Here is a 14,940-nt window from a genome sequence, read left to right as displayed (position 1 = left end):
CCAGCATGCTTCAAAACTAGAAGACCATCACAAGGGATTAGCACCAATATTGCAACTAACCCTGCCTTAGGGCATTGTTTTCTAATTCATGAAAATGTTCAAAAGAGCAATAAATAAGCTAGTGAAAATTCAGTCTTGTATAGTTGATCACTCAAAATGAAGTAGGAAAATAAAGATAGCATGGAGAAAAGTTTATGATTATTCATGCAAATTTTCTATTTGGCTATAATGAATACTCTTTATTTACAGCAAAATATTTGGGATGGGATCATGCCTAAGGTCATCTTGCCATATTGGCCTTCACAATGTATAAAATTCAACCCAATCTGAGTGCTAATTCACACAAGCAGGAATATGATCCACCATGTCTTAAATTCAGCATAGGCAACGAACAAAGAATGGGTCACCAAACAATCAGAATAGTCACTCAAAAACAATCCATAGGATTTTACAGATTGGTAAAAGAAACTACCAAAGAGTTTTGGTAGTTTCCAAGGATACAATCAAGAACAAGAACTAGTTACTGTCCTCAAATAGGACAATGACTCAATGTCTGCATTGCTGGGATTTCCAAAATCTCACCAAATAGAGGCAGACTCCATCAAAACTTACTCCAATATTATGTTTTAACCTAAAGATAAAAAGGAATGAGGAGAATGTGAAAAAACAAGCAATTATTCTTAACAGATAGAAACAAGGAGGGTCTTGCAAAGAAAATGAAGTGTATTGGGTCTTAGACAACGAGTCTCAGTTTATAATATCTCTAACATTGAAAGTGCCCAATTTCTCCTCTGAGGACGCACATGATTGATTATCCTGTCCCATTCATTGAGCCTGACACAAAGGTATCTTGAAGCTTGTAAATATGCGTAGTCCTCAGGATGGAGAAATGTCGCCACACGTTTCCAGCTGAGAGGACTGCCCCTCTGATCAATTCCACTCTCACCATCCCTGGCTCATCACACACTCATAAACACACAATCATCAAAGTTCTTTTGGAATTGCAACACAAGGACAAGGTCCACTTCGTAGCATTTTGTTCCAGATATCAGTTAAATGGTGGTTACAAAATTACATGAATCACAGCCTTCCTCCCCTCAAAATGGATATGCACACCATCATATTCAGAGGGTTATTCTCAATCACATATAACAGTAACTAAACCTCTCCGATAGGGGAGCAAACACAAAAATCAAGGTTTTATAGCCTTCTTGTTTGTTTTTAATGGTTCAAGTGACTCCGATATTGTACTTCTCTTGCTGATCATATTATATTGAATACCTTACTTTTCAGCACTGTAATACAGAAGGGCTCACTGAAGATTGGTCCAGAAATTCCTTCCAAGGGTGGAAGCCACCAGAGAAAATATGGAAAATAAATTTTATTTATACGCCAACCTCTACTGATTTGCAGCATCTGCCTGGAGAAGAACTTTGAGGTCATATCGCGGCTCAGCAGGAAATAAAATCATGATGTATCATGGCCATGAGTGGGGAAGAGCAGAGAGCACAGGAGTAGAAGAAAGCATTGCCTGCATCGGTCATGCCAGCTCCAGACATCACAGTTAAAAATACAGGATAGTAGAGTGGAAAGTGCCCTGAGTTTAGAGGCAAGAGACCAAAATCCATATCTGTTTCATTTTCATGTTTTCAATTAAGCCCCAAATTTAGGCCATTTACCCCAAAAGAGGTCAAACTGGAAATTGACTACAGGTCAAATAAATGTCTCACGATAATAGAATCAAAGAATTTTAAAGCTGGGAGAGACATTAATAACGATCCTAGTGAAATCTGCTCATTTTACAGAGAAACTGAGGCTCGGATGCTCTTTGTGACTTACTGTGAGAATCCCAGTTGAACAGGGCTAGAATATATACAATAAATTTAAGACCTTGGCATAGTGATGTCAGAATTTATTACCAAAAAATCTAGTTACTAGGGCACGGCATACTGGGAAGGTTCCAAGTTACAGGACTGGATCTTAGTTACCAGGTTATAGGAGTAGAAGAGAGGGATCCAATAATGGGAACCTGAAGGATAAGACTTTGATCTAGAAACTACTTTGAGATGATGAGATAATATCACAGGATTTCTAAAATATGCCCCCACCCCTTAGTTAGGCTAGAATTCATCTCAGGAAAGTAATTAAATGAAGTAGAGATTAAATGAAAGTAGATGAATATAATTTGAAATGGAGGCTCAAAGTATTGATACAAACTTTTCTTGTAGTGGTCATCTACATTTTTTGGCTGCTTGGCATCTATTCACTCTCCTGATGGTAAGTCACCCAAATATCCTTTTGAAAACCACTTTCTCTCACTCCGTCCCTATGATTTGAATAGATTTCCACTCTAGGTTCCAGGAATGGAGCAGCCTGATATTGTCAGCTAGTATATTCCATTATTATTTAAGGACATAAAGGAAATAAACAACTTGAATGTATAAATAAAAGTGCCAGATTATGAAGTAAACCACATTCCTCTTTTATAGCAGGATATCCATCAGTAGGTATTCCTTAAACATAAGCTGAGAAGTGAAGGCACAAACATACTCTGTAGAAGATAGGTGGGCACTAGAGTGCTCTTTCAGTTGAAGATTCATGTCTTTCTTCAAGCTCTGGGAACTTGTCATATTTTTTATTTTTTCCTCTGCTTAATCTTGTCGGATCCCTTCTTCAGTAAGAATTCTATTAGATGGATATTAGATTCCCCATTCTGGTCCTCTGTTTCTCAGTTTTGTTCTCACATTTTTCATCTTAGTTTTTTAGTTTTGCAATTCTTTGGGTATTATTTTTCAGCCCTTCTATTGTATATTATTGCCTCAATTTGGGAATAATATTGATCAGAAGATACACATTTTATTAGAGGAGAAAAATATGTTAGATTTGTTTGGCAGAAACAATCAAAAGTATTAGCCAGAGAATTCAGGAATTCTCTTGGGAAAACAGACAACATAGGAAGACTGCAGATAATTACAATACTATAGCCACAAAAGTTATAAGTGAGTCAAAAACAAAGTTGAGGTTCAGGTTCTTCAACAATACACTATTCCTGGTTACCACATGTGGGCTCCATCCCCATATTAATGACACTATAAAGTGAAAAACCACAGGCAAATCATTCAATTAGGGTCAGAAAACACACTGGCTACCTCGTCTCACCTTTGAGATAAAGCAGGAAGGGGTGGAATTTGGGAGAGGTCTGGGCACAGGTAAAGGAAAAGATCACAAGGGGGTGAAATTAACTTACAATAAAAAGGGTGCTAAATCCCATTGATGAGCTCAAGAACAGCTTGACTAACGCAGCCCTGGTGTATCTTCCACTGATGTGTAAAAAAAATTGTGATTTGTGGCTTCCTTGTTCTATGTGTGATCATCTGTGTAGGAGATGAAACCAAGGAATGGAGACTTTAGCCTCAATATTCTGGTGGTTTTTAAGCAGTGGTTTGCATTACTGACAATTTATGAGCTAATTGTCTTGATGCCTCTTGCTACAAAAGGAGAGCAACAAGAGAAAGGAGGTATCAGGAACTGAGCGACACAAAGGCTTTAGGATATATCGAAGAAGAAAGGATTTTTGTGGTGTGATAGCTCTTTTGTACATAGCAGCCTATTATACTTTTCTGTTGTTGTTTATTTGGGTACAAAATTTTCCAGAATTTCTTTGAATGTATAAATTGGACTTTTTCCCTTAACCTATTTTTTCTTCCTAAAAGTATCATTTTCCAGGCCAATTGTTCTATTTATTCTTCTTTGTGTTTGTATTATTGGCCTTTCTCCAATGACTAGTTATCCTTAAATGACCCTCATGTTTATAATTAAATAACAATGTTGATTACTACAGGTAGCTTGGCCCAGGTTTTGCCTGCCAGCCATTACAACCTCTTTAGTGCAAGAGAGTTCAGAATTCCCTGTATACGTGGGCGGGGCTCAGCACTTATCAGACAGTATTTTAGGTAGCATAGGTGTGGAGTAGACAGAAAGGAGGCATCAATTTTCACTCTCAAGAGTTCCTTCCAGGCAGATGACAAAGTTTCCTTTGAGAATATTTTCTTGGCTTTACCTGGGAGCAAACCCCAGTGGGGAAAAGGGAGCCCAGTCTGTGCAGCCTTTGGGAAACAATGTCTCAACCGATTACCTTGACGTCCACTCTCTTTCTGGGAAAAGGATAGGAAATCACCACCACCAGGGCAAGCCACCATCTTGACTGCAGCCTTCTCTGTGGACACTGAACTGCCCCCTTTTGTAGCACTGGATTCTGCTTTGGGAAGTTCACTCTTAATGAGTAGACTTCTCATGGCCCCATTCTGATTTCAGTGATTTTATTGTGAGTACACTGGGCTTGAAGGCTGTGGACAAACAGGAGTCAAACAATTGTACCTGATCTGTGAATTTCATCAAGATATTGAAACTTGTCAATAGTTTTAACTTCCATGCACTTATTCCTAACGTATCTTAAATATACACACCACGAAATTTTTTCTTTTTAATCAATTGTTTTGATAATGTAGTGGGAAAAAAGCAGATTCAAGGTGGGGAAAGTACAACCAAAATAATTCATTTTTGTCTCAATGAGAATCAATCCTGACTTGTAGACTTACCTCCTAGAATAGTTTGAGGATCATATGAGGCAATTGTTTGAAAGTACTGTCACTGAGAAAATTATTTAATTTACAAATTGAGGATAATACTAGCTTTTAGAGAGTTGTTGTGAGAATTAAATTCATAAATTCATGTAAAGTGATTAGAATAGTGTCTAGCTCACAGAAAGCACTAAAGTTAACAACATTATTACTCTATTTTGTGAAGAAGATGTAAATCTGAAAGTTACTTATTTAAGCATTAAAGAAACTAAATAAGGAAGAAAAGAAATAATGGGAAAATGGACAATCAGAAGACTGGTTAATTTGCTTCTGAAAAACCAGGAGTTGGCTATGAAGTACGCTGACGCCCTACAAAACTGGGATTATAAATGACTGACATTCCCAGAATAAAAAGGAATCACCAATTTTCCAAAATAAAGTTGGCAATCTTAAAATATTGCCAAAAGAGTAGCGCTATAATAAACAAAGCAGAAAAATTGACTCATGTGTTACTGTGTGGTATTGAAGCTGTTATTGCCATTATCCCTTTCTCTTCTTTCTACCAGTATTTTTCTTGAAAAGCAACAGAGGATTAAAATGTAGGCAAATTCCACATTTAGAGCACAATTTTCATTTAATTTTAATTTCCTATCAGCTCCTAAAGATATAGCTGAAGAGAAAATATAATATGGTACAGCTGCCATGTTTACTTTGCATGCAGAATGAAAGCTAATTCTGGAAAAATGATATGCAACTTTTATTGTTATTGATGCCTTATCATCATCTGCACATATTTTATGGCATATATATTATGAATTAATGTTGTAGCCTGAAGTAAAAACAAAAAATGGTAATCTTCCCTTGGAAAAAAATAAGCACTCTAATAATGCGAAATCAGATGGTAAGTCTTATTTAGAATTGATTTGCCACAGAATTTTGAATAAATCTTTTTGATTGTTGAAATTAGAACTCAGAGGCTGTGTGTTGATTTTTACTATTTCGATTTAATTCTCTGTGCCATTAGTTATCTGTATTACTTTTCTGATTCTAAGTATGAAATGAATCCATCTAGATAAAGACTGATTAAAAAGTGATTAAAAATAAATGAGACCTACATGAAGAAAAATTTTCATGATGTTTCACTATAGATTACTCATGAGAATCCAAAATCATATGTTCATATTAAACCTTTCAAGAACTCAAGATATTTCTTAGTTTGTATCTCATTAATTCTCATAATTGTCCTGTGAGATAAACATGAAACAGGATAACTTAGAAAAATGATTCCTGAATCTCAGACTGCAAAAATGGCATTGTCAAATCAGAACAGAGAAGTTTTTTTTTTTTTTTTTATGTGAGGAAGATTAGCCTTGAGCTAACATCCGTTGCCAATCCTCCTCTTTTTGCTGAGGAAGATTGTCCCCAGGCTAACATCCCTGCCCATCTTCCTCTACTTTACATGGGATGCCGCCACAGCATGGCTTGACAAGCCGCAACTGGGATCAGAACCTGTGAAGCTAAAGCAGAACGCCGTGAACTTAACCGCTATGCCATCGGACAGGCCCGTGAACAAAGAAATTTTTAACTTTAAAACTGTGGACCTGATCAGCAAAACTCAAATGACACAAGTCCTTTTTTTCTTCTTTAAAAAATAACATATTAACTTAAAGGAAGTTTTTATAACGCTTTATTGTTTTATTTTTCTCTTTCTACCTGATGAAGGAATCTGTAATCTTATGGAGTGAATATTTTTGAGGAAGTTCCAGCTAATTATTATGGTAGATTTTGTTCTCTCTATTGTGTAACTCTTCTTGTCAACAGTCGAAAGAGGTCGTATTTCTAGTACAAGGAAAAGGATTTCTGAAATTGGCAAAGGTATTTTATTTGTTTGGATGAAGTTCACAGAAATCATGCATCCTGGTATGTAAGCCTTGGGTTAATTTAGACTATCGTTTCTTAAATAGGTTACATTTTCCATGCAGTACAAGAAATTCCAAGGAAATAGACACCTCACTTTAAACGAATCTGACACGTGACTACCTAGAAGCACATCAGAGTTCACACTTCTTTAAGTTGGTATTAGTATTCATTTACCTAAGAAGTTCCTCTGGAGTGTGTAAAAAACACATTTGTCTTACAAAAAACATTTACCTCCTCAATAGTTTTTAGTAACATATGTGAAGGAAGATGTATAGGTAATGTTATTGCGATCTATATTTCTAATTCTTCAAATATTTTTTAAATATTGCTTAAAAATCAGGAACCACTTCTGTCTGAGGATTGAAAAAAGAAAGAAAGAACGGAAAGGAAAACACAGAGAAGATGGGGAGCAGGGAGGGAGGGAGAAAGAAAAGAAAATGCTGACCTCGACTGTTACTCAACTCTCTACTCCTAAGTTCCAACACTACAAAAATGTAACAAACATAAAAGGATAAGAAAAGCTGCAGATGACCTACCAGAAGAGCTGACAATGCCTCATGAGAAATGAGGACAAATATTCAAAATATACCCATTCGCAGCCTTAAGGCAAAAAAGACAAGATTTAGAAGTTGCTGTGAAAAATAGCTTCTCTAGAGGAATTTAATCCAGGCAGTTTTGATCCATTCTACATTCTGGGTATGTAACTTCACAGAAATTAATATGGACACAATTTAAAGATAATTTGTGAACCTTATCTTTCCTCATTTTTGTTCCAAACTGTCTCACTTAATAAATAGACTAACTTTGGCAACCAGACCATTTAATTTGCCAGGACATGGCAAAACTAAGCTGATGGACCATCTTTTTTGGTAACAGAAATATACTGTCATTATGCTAAGTAATTAGGGGTACCATTTTCTAAATTTTCAAAACTATAATAGATTTCAAGTATGAAATGAACAGAATAAATATTCCAATCATTAAAATAAGTAAATGATTTTGCCTCTTTCTCAGTCATTTTCTAAAGGTACTTATGATGTTTTCTCATATAAGAAAACGTTTCATCTGTTCCTCAAAATGCACTGATATGTTTTTATGGCTTTTTTTCCTGCATTGTAATGGTTTTTTATAAAATATTTGCATTAATAACTGCATAATGAATATGTCTCTTAAGCTGGTATACACTTAGAATCTAGTTCAACAATGTATTAGGTTTATCTTTGTTACTCTTAGAGCTAGAGATATTAATAATGTCCTTTGAAAGTGTATTCATGAAGGACAGATAATGTTTATGAGATGAATGCATGAAAATAATGCACCCATCTATAAACAAATAACAGATCATATGCATCCAAATGAGAAGCAATGACTCGAAAGCCAGTACTTTTACTCCAGGGATATTGTTTTTAAAAGCAAGGTATTATAAGCAATATCAAAACATTTCAAAACTTTTAAAATTGTCTTTATTCCATGCTACTCTTGCAAAACATTTCACCTCATATTTATAGTCACACATCATTTTCTTAAAACCATTTTGGTAATTAATCATCCACTTTACCCGTTGGATTTGGCGAAAAGTTCCTCTTATACATAAATATATATAAATAAAATAAATTATATAAATACATTTTTATAATATATATAATAAAAAATATTTTTATGTATATATTATAAAGTAAGTGCTCTAATAAAATTTGGAATATTGGCAGCGTCATTGTAGTAATTGAACAACCTTACAATGACACTTACTTGAGTGAGAAATGGGAGATACCAATTAGTGCATGTGATTCTGACATGTTTGTTTTTAAAAATCATTCACATACATGTGGTGACCACACTTCATAAAAGTCAAAAGGTATATATATATATATATATATCTCATATATAAATCATTATATCTCAAATATAAGTGTGACTATATATTTCGTAGTTAAATGTGAAATATCATGGAGACACGAGGCAAAGAAGAGTTAGTGTTATTTTTCTATTGTCCTTTCTATTATGGAAATTATCAAATTATCACCTCATTAAAAATTTAAAACTGTATTTGTTATTCATAAGACGTAGTTTAGATAGTGTATGTAATTGTGTTAACTGATGTGTATATACACGACATAACACACACACATTTGGTATGCTTTGCATCTCTTCTGATGACGGTTGATTTTGATGAGCATCCTCTTTATTACTAAAGAACAAACTGCTACAGAAACAATCACGTGTCCTCAGCACTTCTTTTTTAGCCCTGGCAGAATCATGCTAGTGGATTCGTTTAGCTAATATTTCTCCCACATTCTGAACCCGTAGGCTATTTCTTCTTCTTGACTCTTCGATAGCTCTTGTGACATTGTTCTCTCTACCTTTACCAGAGTCATACTGCTGTCTAGTTTATTATAACATTCTGCCAGTGGAATTTTACAAGCATATATATGGTCATTAGATAATAATGAAAAACTGCTTTTTCAACAAAGAATATGTCTCCCTGAGTGCCAGCATCAAGACTTCATTATTTTCTGTCAAGTGTTGTGATGTTGTTCATAATAGGCATGTCCCAACCTATGGAAAGATTTCTATACTTGTGCACAAGCTGTCAATTACATCCTTCCTGACCCTTCCTATCCTCACCTGGGGCAAATGTTTTTCTTCTACTCATTCTGATTCCATGAACCTTCCAAGAACACAGCTCCACTTAGTGAGTTTATGGGAGAGCAGGGAGACTATCTCTTCCACCTGCCCTCACACGCAAACATGCACCGCACTGCATCCTTCCCCTTGTCCCTGCTTCTCACTTCTCACAGTTCAGTTTATCCCAATGCAAGCAATATTGTATTTTAGATATAAGCAAAGATTCTTTCAGCCCTTCCAACCTTCCCTCCCATTTTTAACATTTTCCTAATTACCTGGGGGAAGAGGGATTTCTCACTCAATATATTTATGATAATTGTGCACCAGAGGGTAACCAAAACTGTGCTAAGAAGCATAAGGCATAGCAATAGTAATATACGTTTAAAAAACTAAAATGAACTAAATTTTAGGGTTAAATATCATCGACAACTTCAAAAGCTTTTAAATATACCCCGAAATTTCTACACAAACTTCTCCCTCTCCTGTCTTAAAACACCCTCACGTATCAGCATCAAGATAAGTGTGTAGATAAATTCCTGGAACTATCTCAATAAAGTTGTTAAAAATAGATAATCTTCTATTAAAATGATACTGTTCTACCAATTTAGTTTAAAAACCTGTACTACACCAATTATGCCAGATGACTAGTCATATGCCAACATTTTTGGTAATCTAGAGAAGACTGAGAACCCAGAGTTTGAGTCCTAGCTTTATCACTCTAGCCTTGGGACACTGGGAAACTCAAGGTTTCAGAGTCCTGCTTCTCTCATATGCAAAAGGCTGTAGCACGGAGCTCAAGAGAACTAGTTACGACCAGTCATAGTGGTGTTGGTAAATAAAAGACAGCAACTGTACTTTTGATTTCAAAAGCTTGCTTTGAAAATTAAAGGTATATTAGGTAGAAGTGACATAAACTATAATGAACTATACAAATATAAAGTATTATTGCTTTTATAGGGTGTGGGTTGACCCTTGCTAATCCATTCGTATTCTACCTAGCAGGGTCGTCTTTCTAATACACACAATTTATCATGTAACTCAGCTACTGAATACTTGCCAACAGCTCTTTGTTAATAGAATAAAGTCCATACCCTTGACATCTTGACTTAATTCCCACTGACCCTTCAACTAATATACCCTGGGATACATATCCAGCATGAAATACTTGGAGCTCCTTAAAACACGCCACACATGTTCAACTTCTAGGTCTTTGTTAGGGCTGATTCATTTTGCCTGACTTCCCTGCCACTTTGTCAGTCTTCATAAATACCATTTCTTCAATTCTCAGCTTAAATGTCTCCACCACTTGGAAAGCTGTCCTGCAGTTGGTTACACATCTCAAATTTACCTCCATTTATCCCTTTTATAACTTTTTAATATGGTTCTCTAACGATCTCTAAATATACTGGAAATCAAGGCCAATTTATCATTCATTGTTCCAATGCGAGGGCATAGCAGTACCTGTTAAGCAGAGGCCTTATGGTCAATCATAAAGAGTAAGAATACAGGTGCTGAAATTAGACAGACTTTGGCTCAGATCTTGGCCCCACCACTTATTTGTTGTATCAACTGAGATGTTCATGTAACCTTTCTAAGACTCTACTTCCTTACAGATAAAATGGGAATAATAATAGAGGAAGGTATTTTGTTAAGGAATATCTTGGACTCACTGCACAGTAGGTTTAGCTATCCTGATGATGATGGTGATAATGATAATGGGGATGGTGAAAGTGCTCAATATTCATTCAATAAAAAATGATTAAATGAAATAAAGTCACTGCTATTGAAACTTGTTTCTATTTGACCATGTAATCCAAATTCTACATAACTTGTTCAAAACTAGCTCTTGGAACAGAGTACCTTTAGTGAGGTTGAGTTATTACCATAACTTTTATTTGGCAGGTCTCCAAGGCAGCCAAATTTTATGAAGATGATAGTAATGAGCCAAAAAGAAAAAAAAAAAAACCCTTTATTCCTCCCAAAGTAGGCATCCCCTGTAACAAAACTCCTGTTTAGTCATTTCTTATTAACCTAACACCAATCTTAGGGAAAGATAGAAAGAGTGGAGAATCTTTTTAGAGATGAAAAAGGCCAATAAGAGTTTTCAAACCCAAAATATAACCTGGTCTATTCAGCAGTTGAGAATACAATGCCTTGGTTTAATTCTAAGACATATCAAATATATTTACCAAAAAAAATGTCAAAAATCTATCAGTGAATTAATGAAAGGTGAAACTGAACAGTTTTAGGAGGACATCATAAACCTTTGGGTAGTTTTAAGAGGATATCATCAAAACAGTAAACTTTAAAACAAGTAAACATATAACACTCTTTAAATAAGAAGGGGATTTAAGTTAAAAATGAACTTGAGAAGAAAAAAATTCCCATTACAAATTGTGTTCTTTGTGAAAAGAAATTGCAGGCCAAAAGGTCTTGAAGTATTTTTTTCAACGGAAAATATTTTCTGCCCTTCAGCTGGCTATTGGCTTAGGCAGCGGGGGAAAAAACAACTATACTGGATAATGGCAAATATCTTTTTAAAAGAAATCATTAGAAACACGATTATAAACTGGTTGGCTGCTGAAGGTCCAAATTGTGAAAAGTTATTGATGTTAATGATGGTAATGATGACAGTTGAAAAGTGTCTGAATAACAGAAAGACAACACTGTTTATGAAGGACTATGGCACAATTTGTAATGATTGGTGGAAAGCACACTAATATGTTTGCAGCAATATTTTGAAGGTCACTCAACTAGCAAGTTGCCATAATGCCATTCAATTAAATACACAATAAAAATCTAAGATTATTTATGGAAAGAATTTTGTAGTGCTTGTAAAACAGTATATTACAAATCCTGGCTGTATGTACAAGCAGAAATCCCTGATCTAATGCACCATAAAAAAGCCGCAGCTTTCCTCTACATTTTTAAAACATTACACTAATTATGATGAGGTTTGGTCTTACTATATACTGCATATTTAATCTTTTTTAAGAGCCTATCAAATTGAATCACGAGATACAACTTGTTTACGCTATAAGCAAACACATGCAATATTAACAATGTACAATATCCTGGCTTAATTAGAAAAAGTTCGTGTTATTTTAAATACATTTAGGAGTATAATACCACACAGTTCTAATTTGAATTTGCCACTTAATTATATTTTAAAACTAATTCATATGACTTGGAACTTTTTTTCTCTCTCCTACCCAGGATGTTGTTCTATTGACTCAGTTAAAACTAGATTCTACTAAAACTGAAAGAGAATAAAGAAAGATTGAGAGATGCTTGAGGAAACAGGAGTGGAGGTGGTGGTGGAGAACACAGACAAGAAATCATATAAATTTGATTATCGGATGGTGTTCTGTTTATGAAGTCAATGGGCTAAATTGCACCCTTGAAGGACCCTTTCTGGCATTCTTGCTTTGGGCTCTAGCCTAAAGTCTTATAAATAGGATTCACTTTTCCAGAAAAGAATATATTTTCAAAAGTCTCTACCCCTCCCCTTTCTCTCTTCATTTCCTACACCCGGGGTATGCAGGAGAAAACCTCAAATCTCTTAACACTATCCTCAAATTTAGGTAGTCAAGTACTAAAGAAGGTATCTGAGTGCCACACATACCAGTATAACCCGGACTTCATGAACTCTCCGCTCTTTAGTTCCCCAAAGTACTGACTCTACTCTCTGCAACTTAGTTTTCCAGCTTAAGTTCAAGGGTAATTTTTAATATTCATACCCAAAATAAGATATACATGGAATCATCAAAAATTAATAACTGAGTGTAAATTTTGACATGGGAAGTTCAAACTTACTGTTTTGTTAAGCATTTTTATAATAGCATGAAATCAAACAGTACAATGTGAAACAATTTCTGGACAAGGGATAAGCAATCATATCAGAATTTAATCTTACCAATAAAATCCAAAAGAAGTCATAAAGATTGTTTACCTTCACAAATTGTGACACCATTTCCTGAAAATCCCATGTTGCAATAACAGGCTTCAACTCCATTCCGTATTTCACATTTTGCGTTTGGGAGACAGGGCTTCTTGGTGCAATTTTGAGGGAAGGCACAATTCAGCAAAGTGGAAAAACCCACTGACGAAAATAGAGAAACACACTTTTTCAAAAAGAAAAAGAAAAATCTCTCCCCATTGTTGAGAGAGACTGCAATAAACACAAATATACTTCTTTCTTTCCATTTAGGTAAATGGATTATAAGAATTTCCCAAGGGAGCATTTAGCTAAATAACAGCACAAGAGCAAGTAAGTAAAAAGATTAATGCTTTTCTTCAATCTCGATGTTTATGAAGTAAGTCTCTACAAAGCTAAAATGTAGTAAACAACCCAGCTTCATAAAGAAAACAGCATTCCTAGATCATGGGACCCTTTGCTGAAGGTGAGATAATTTTAAAGGTAATTGCATGATTGTAAAGCAATTTCCCTCCTCTGGGAATGATTTTGTGCAGAGATCAAGGTAAAGTGAGTATTTGAGTCTTTTCAAATTCAAATCTGTTATTTTAAGATGAGAGCAACATGTCATAACATCTAGGAGGACAAATGCAATGATTGTTTTTTCTGTGTTTTAATGTTCTTTTTAAATTCTGCCTTTTCCATAATAAAATTTCTTTTACATTTTCCCCTGTTAGGGGAAATTAAGACAAAACTCAACATATTGGTCAAAGATTGATCTCCTGGAAATGGAACACGACACAAACTCGACCAACAAAATGAAGCATACAGGAGAATAAGACTTTATTTCAGAGCTTTTGAAAACAAAGTTGGAAATGGTATTTTGTGGGCTGTTAGGAAAAGATAAGGAAAAGCATAGGATGTTCAATTTTTAATGGTTGTCCCAGGCTTTCTCAAGACAAGTCTACTTGGGGATGAACAGTTATGAATCATGCAAGTTATTGTTCTGAAAACAGTCATCTGAGATAAATTGTCCTTATCTGGTAAAAAGAGATTCTTGAACATTCAATTCTAAATCCCAGCCTCACATAGGGCTGTACACACTGTCTACACCAGAATTAATTTGCCTTCAAATATGTGATTTATTATCTTTCTGCAGGCATCATCAAAATGGTATTTTAAATGAACCCAAAGTCTCTGCTGGCAGTCCCCTTAAAATGCCAGGAAACCTCCCGCAAGTGTTAATGGTTTGGATTTCCCAAATTTCTTGAGGGGAGATCAGAAGAAAGGTCAAAGTCAGAGACTTTGGGGACTTTGTTAGCAGGAATAAAAAGGTGACTTAGTCCCTGGGCCCTAAATATCGAACTCCAGAGTTGAAAGGCCAAGGAGAAAAACACCCTAAGAAGTAAGTAATGCGTCAGTTCTCCTTGGAGACTTGGCCTCATCCACTGGGCACGTGAGTTGCACCTTGCGAACCCCACTCCCTGGGAGCGATGGGCGCCTCAGGCGAGCTCGGGGCAGGGGCGCGGGGCACTCACCGAGGAGCGGGAGGAGTTGCATTGGCGGCCGCGGTGGTGGCGGTGGCGGGACGCGGCGGGGTGCGCGGGCCTCTACCCGGGACGCGGCTGGGCGGGCGCGGCAGGGTCCCGGCTCCGTCCCCCGTGACGCGCGGGCTTCCTGCGGACACTTTCCGGCCTCTTTTGTGTGAGTGTGTGTGTCAAGCCCTGAGTCTGCTGGCCACGTCCGGCCCCGGCCCCTTCCCCCACGCCACCCTGACTTCACTCCCTGCCTTGACTACCAGCCCCGAGCACTCCTGCAGACCCTCTGCGGGGTCATTTTGCCCCCAGGTGCAGCGACCAGAGTGCCACCCTCAAAGCCTGTGCTCCATAGCCAAAGCGC

At 36.3% G+C, this 14,940-nt stretch overlaps 1 protein-coding gene across 2 annotated transcripts in view; it reads right to left on the bottom strand.

Moving 5' to 3' along the window:
• The window catches only part of ADGRL4 (adhesion G protein-coupled receptor L4), a 115,762-nt gene extending 101,106 nt beyond the window's left edge, over positions 1–14,656 (bottom strand). For both annotated transcript variants that reach the window (XM_014788310.2, XM_087420166.1), the window contains exons 1-2: positions 14,580–14,656; positions 13,078–13,227 (exon numbers count right to left, since the gene is read on the bottom strand). In XM_014788310.2, the coding sequence (XP_014643796.1) occupies positions 13,078–13,227; positions 14,580–14,601 (172 nt within the window). In that variant the 5' untranslated portion in view covers positions 14,602–14,656. The remainder of the gene's footprint in view (positions 1–13,077; positions 13,228–14,579) is intronic.
• Positions 14,657–14,940: the final 284 nt, after the last annotated feature.

This window comes from Ceratotherium simum, chromosome 2 (assembly GCF_057802395.1).
Source record: "Ceratotherium simum simum isolate JZ-2026a chromosome 2, ASM5780239v1, whole genome shotgun sequence".
NCBI lineage: Eukaryota > Metazoa > Chordata > Mammalia > Perissodactyla > Rhinocerotidae > Ceratotherium > Ceratotherium simum.
The sequence above is the reverse complement of the archived record's forward strand: the minus strand, read 5'-3'. Positions and strand labels throughout refer to the sequence as shown.